The following is a 5,717-nucleotide window of genomic DNA, read 5'->3' as shown; positions in this document are numbered from 1 at the left end:
TATATATATATATATATATATATATATATATATATCCCTCTCTCTCTCTCTCGGAGAGGCACAAGCACATACACAGACATATACACACATGGCAATAACTTCCGCCTACCAAATTCAATCACAAAGCTTCAGTCGGCATATATATGTATGTATATAAGGAGCAATGGGCAGCAGACTTGCGGTCGTAGGATCGCGGTTTCAATTCCCAGGCCAGGCATTGTGAGTGTTTATTGAGTGAAAACACCTAAAGCTCCATGAGGCTCCAGCAGGGGGTGGTGGTGAACCCTGCTGTGGTCTCCCACCACAACTTTCTCTCACTCTTTCTTCGTGTCTCTGTTGTACCTGTATTTCAAAGGGCCAACCTTGTCACAATCTCCCCAAGAACCACGTTAGGGGTACACATGTCTGTGGAGTGCTCAGCCACTTTCACATTAATTTCACGAGCAGGCTGTTCTGTTGAGCAGATCAGCTGGAACCCTCATCAGTGTAATCGACAGAGTGCCATGATATATATATATATGATGGACTTCTTTCAGTTTCTCTCTACCAAATCTGCTCACAAGACTTTGGTCAGCCTGAGGCTATAGTAGAAGACAATTGCCTAAGGTACCGACCAGTGGGACTGAACCCAGAACCATTTGGTTGGGAAGCAAGCTTCTTACCTCACAGTTTACTGTAAGAATTAAACGCATTGTAGTATTTCTCGCATGAAATAAATTTTCTAAATTATTCTAATCTGCTTCAGTTAATTTTGTCTTGTTTGTTATATTAAGATAATCTCTTTATTTCACAGATGAAGGAACTGTTGCCAGGATCAAGTATCTATATATATGATGAGCAACTCCATGGTGTAAGGAAGAAGGCTTATGATAAAAAAGGCAAAATAGATGGACGCAGAATGGCCAGGCAGCTAATGAATATCTTCTTCAAGAGACATGAACTCATCAACTGTTCAATTTCCTCAAGCCCTGCTGCTGGCAAAACCCAACTGAATCCAGTTCTTGTTAACAGCATCATCTGTGAGTGAATGTCTACACTATTATTATTATTTAGATTTGTTCTTATCTTTTTCCTCGTTTTAGTCATTAGACTGCGGCCATGCTGGAGCACCATCTTGAAGGATTTAGTCGAACACATTGATCCTGGTACTTATTTGATTAAACCTACCACTTATTCTTTTGGTCCCTTTTACCAAAGCGCTAAGTTACCGAGGTGTAAACAGACACTGGTTGTCAAGCAGTGGTGGGGGACAAACACAGGCACACACACACACACACACACACACACATACAATATATATATACATATATGCTGGGCGTCTTTTGTTTTCTGTCTGCCAAGGCTTTTGTTGGCCCAAAGCTGTAGTAGAAGACAAAGTGCCACATAGTGAGATTGAACCTGGAACCATGTGATTGGAACGCAAACTCCTTACCACATAGCCATTCCTGCACATATGTATTCTTAATTGTTATTGTTTCATTTTAATCTATTATGGTGCTTTTTATGTGCCACCGGCATGGGAGCCAGTCAGGCAACCCTGGTATCGATTAGATTCGGATAGTGCTTTTTATGTGCCACCAGCATGGAAGCCAGTCAGGTGGCCCTGACATTGATCACGTTCAAATAGTGCATTTTTACGTGCCACCGGCACAGGAGCCAGTCAGGGGGAACTGGCATTAGCCAAGTTTGGATGGTGCTTTTTACATGCCACTAGCATGGGAGCCAGTCAGGCGGACCTGGCATCGACCACATTCGGATGGTGCCTTTTATGTGCCACTGGCATGGGAGCCGGTCAGGCAGACCTGGCATCGACCATGTTTGGATGGTGCTTTTTACATACCACCAGCACAGGAGCCAGTCATGGGGCACTGGCATTGACCACATTCGGATAATGCATTTTACTTGCAACTCTTAAATCGTATATGTTCTATGTGACAGAATATACAATGGTGAAATCAGTCAGGTATATTCTTACATGAATCAGTGCAAGGAAATGAAGTCTTAAATGATGTCCATTGAATGCAACAGGTTACTGAGTATTACCTGGTGACCTCCAGTTGTGCAACTACCAATTTAGAGATTTTTACCTGCGTTTCACTGGATATCGATAGCAGAAGTGCTGCAGAGTAGATTTCCAATTATGATAGTATTGCATCAGCTGGCAATCAAATGCTTTTATTATCAGGTTGTCAAGTTCTGTATAAAAATGGAAGCAGAGCTACTGGTAAAAACAAACGAGAAAAGACAAAGAAAAACAGAAACAAGAAGAAAGAAAAACAGGGCAAAAAATTAACAGTTTTCTTTAGCCTTGATTGGAAAATCCTACACTGTTATTTTCCATAAGAATGGAAATCATTTGTGGTTATTTGAAGCTGGTAGCGAGAGGGATGTTAGCTTCTGCAAGAACAGTGAACAACATAGAGACTGTTTCAGTTAAATGCTTCTGATCTCTCTATCTCTCTCTTTCTCGCTCCTTCTCTCTGTCTGTCTATCTGCCTCTCTCGTTCTCTCTTTCTCTCTCTCTCTCGCTCTCTTTTTCTTTCTTTCTTTCTTTCTAATCTCATTTCCCCCCATAATTTTGCCAAACACTGAATATCTAAATCAATGAGTGATATTATCTCTTATTGTTTTATGACTAAGAATCTGGAAAATATCTCTGAACTTTGCTCTTTTTTTTTTTTTTTTCTTCCCAACCAATTCCGGCATCAAGGGATATTATATATTTTGATGATTTATGGCTGAGACTCTTGAGATTTCCAATGCCAACAATTGTTTATGTACTCAAGCAATATTCTCTCCATCTTGGTGTGTAACATTAATGTCCGCTGTTAGTAATCTCTACATTTTAAATGAAATCTTGCTCACTTGTCCTCTAAATTGAGTAGACAAAACCTTACACAAACATACACAAACACACATACACAAATACATACAAATGTGTTATGCACACACATGCACAAACATACATACACACAAACACACACAAGCACACACACAATCACACACAAATACAATCACACACACACAAACACAAATACACACAAACACACAGTTTAAATCTAACTAACTGCATATGTGTGTAAGTGTGTGTGTGTGTGTGTGTGTGTGTGTGTGTGTTTCTATTTATGTAGTTCCTTGAAAGAAATACATCTCGATTGCAAACAACATTTTAGAAATATAAACATCATCATTATGGTTTTACATCTACACTGGCATATAATGGACAAGTTGTCACATTCTCAGTTATTAAAATAGCCACCTATATATCATACTTAATGCATAAACAATGTCGATAGGCTAGTTAATGCTTTGTTTGTCCTAAAATAACATCTCTTATAAACATGATGTGTTAAAAACACAATAAATATCAGAAGATAAAGCTTCATCTCAGCAATGGCCAATGAGAATGCTACATGCATTTTGGTCTTTTTGGACCTTCTCAGTGGCACATGCTCATAGCCACCTTGGTGCTCAGGTGAGAATTCATCATCTGTGATTTAGGAAGCATGATTAAAATATTCACTGATATTGTGAGTAACTGTCCGGCTGAATTGAAATTTGATATATGCAATTGAAGCAGTATTAGAGAAAAAAAATAGCCATCTATGCATCATATTTAATGTATACACACAAGATGTGTGGCCTAGTGGTTAGGGTATTTGGCTAATGATCATAAGGTTGACAGTTTCATACCCAGTGGCTCATTGTGTCCTAAAACAAGACTTTATTTCTTGTTGCTCCAGTCCACTCAGCTAGCGGGGCCAGCCTTGTCACACTCTGTGTCACGCTGAATCTCCCTGAGAACTACGTTAAGGGTACACGTGTCTGTGGAGTGCTCAACCACTTGCACACCAATCTCACGAACAATCTGTTCTATTGATCAGATCAACTGGAGCACACATCATCGTAACTGACAGAATGTCAGTTTTGATTATTTAAAATTCTTAGCTCTTCCTCTGAATGCTAGTTTAACTGTGGCCTTCAGCCACAGTTTTTGGGACAGGATGCAATTGATTACATCAACCTTGTGATTGACTAGTATTTAATTCAGTAAACCTTGGGACAGAAAAAAAGGCAAAGCTAGCCTCAGTATAACTTGAACCCAGAATGTGAAGTGTCATAACTAAATATCTCAAAGTATTGTTTCTGTTAATTCACAGACCTTCCTAAAATGCTAATATGAGTTGCAATTTTAAGGCCACAAACTGGCAGAATTTGTTAGCATGCTTGGCAAAATGTTTACTCTTTTACTCGTTTCAGTCTTTTGACTGCGGCCATGCTGGAGCACTGCCTTTAGTCAAGCAAATCGACCCCAGGACTTATTCTTTGTAAGCCTAGTACTTATTCTATCGGTCTCTTTTGCTGAACCGCTAAGTTATCGTGATGTAAACACACCAGCATCGGTTGTCAAGCAATGTTGGTGGGGACAAACACAGACACACAAACATATATACACATATATATATATATATATATATATATATATATATACGATGGGCTTCTTTCAGTTTCTGTCTATCAAATCCACTCACAAGGCTTTGGTTGGCCCAAGGCTATAGTAGAAGACACTTGCCCAAGGTGCCATGCAGTGGGACTGAACCCGGAACCATGTGGTTCGTAAGCAAGCTACTTACCACACAGCCACTCCTACGCCTATAATAGTAATATGATATGTTTAGTAATATTTAATTTGTCTCTATGTTCTGAATTTAAATTCAACCGAGGTTGACTTTATCCTTTATCTTTTCAGGGTCAATAAAATAAGAACCAGTTGAGGACTGGGGGTAAATGTAATCGACTTAACCCCTTCCTTGAAATTGTTGGCCTAGTGCCAGAATTTGAAACCAATATGGGCCACCATTACTCTTTATAAATATCATTTCAGTTGGTGAAATAAGTACCAGTTGATAAAATAAATATCATGGGGGGGTTGCAGTAATCAATTTACCCACTTCCCCAAAACACTTTGAGCCAATATGGGCTGCAATTAATTACTTTTTTATAATCACCAATTAGTATTTTAATTCATGCTTCTTTCTTTTCTTTTCCGTCTTTCTTTCTCTTTCTACCCCAGCATACTGCCAAGTGAATTCCACCACCCTTAAAAGTGCAATCAAAGACGCTATGTGGTCAAAAATAACTTCTGCCAATGCGAAATTCGCCAAGAAAATGAAAATACAGCAGATTCAACAGATCCAGAGGTAGAGAAAGAAAAGAAAAAGAGATCTACATGGAATTTTTTTCCTCTTTTTTTTCTCTCTTTTTTTTAGATGAATATCTCATCCCCGCCTTTATTCTGTGGACATAAGTATAAAATGCATATTGGGACATCAACATACTTCATTCCAGCATGTCTAGCTTCTTTGCAAAATCTCTATGCAAATATATATATACATTGATATATACATATGCGTGTGTGTGTGTTTGTGTGTATTTGTGTGTGTGTATGTGTGCATGTGGAGGAGTAAATATGTATGTACATGTAAGAAAGGGAGTGTGTGTGTTCTGCAAAAAGTCAATTGTATCAACTGTGACATAATACAACAGAAAATGAGACTGAAATTCTGTTTACTGTTCATCTCAGCATGAAAATAATTTCAGTGATGTGTAGTAGTGAAACTGCTGATTATCAACGGAGAGCTTTCATGTCTACAAATTAATCAAAGTGGTTTTGTATGAATATATATATATATATATATACATACATACATATATAT

General features: G+C 38.4%; 1 protein-coding gene across 2 annotated transcripts in view; it reads left to right on the top strand.

The window, feature by feature from the left end:
- Positions 1-5,664, top strand: part of LOC106878755 (serine/threonine-protein kinase pakE) — a 196,610-nt gene extending 190,946 nt beyond the window's left edge. For both annotated transcript variants that reach the window (XM_052975699.1, XM_052975707.1), the window contains 2 exons: positions 794-1,019; positions 5,075-5,664. In XM_052975699.1, coding sequence (XP_052831659.1) covers positions 794-1,019; positions 5,075-5,205 — 357 coding nt within the window. In that variant the 3' untranslated portion in view covers positions 5,206-5,664. The remainder of the gene's footprint in view (positions 1-793; positions 1,020-5,074) is intronic.
- The last annotated feature ends 53 nt before the right edge of the window (positions 5,665-5,717 follow it).

This window comes from Octopus bimaculoides, chromosome 2, assembly GCF_001194135.2.
Source record: "Octopus bimaculoides isolate UCB-OBI-ISO-001 chromosome 2, ASM119413v2, whole genome shotgun sequence".
Classification (NCBI taxonomy): domain Eukaryota; kingdom Metazoa; phylum Mollusca; class Cephalopoda; order Octopoda; family Octopodidae; genus Octopus; species Octopus bimaculoides.
This window is presented reverse-complemented; position numbering and strand designations above follow the sequence as displayed.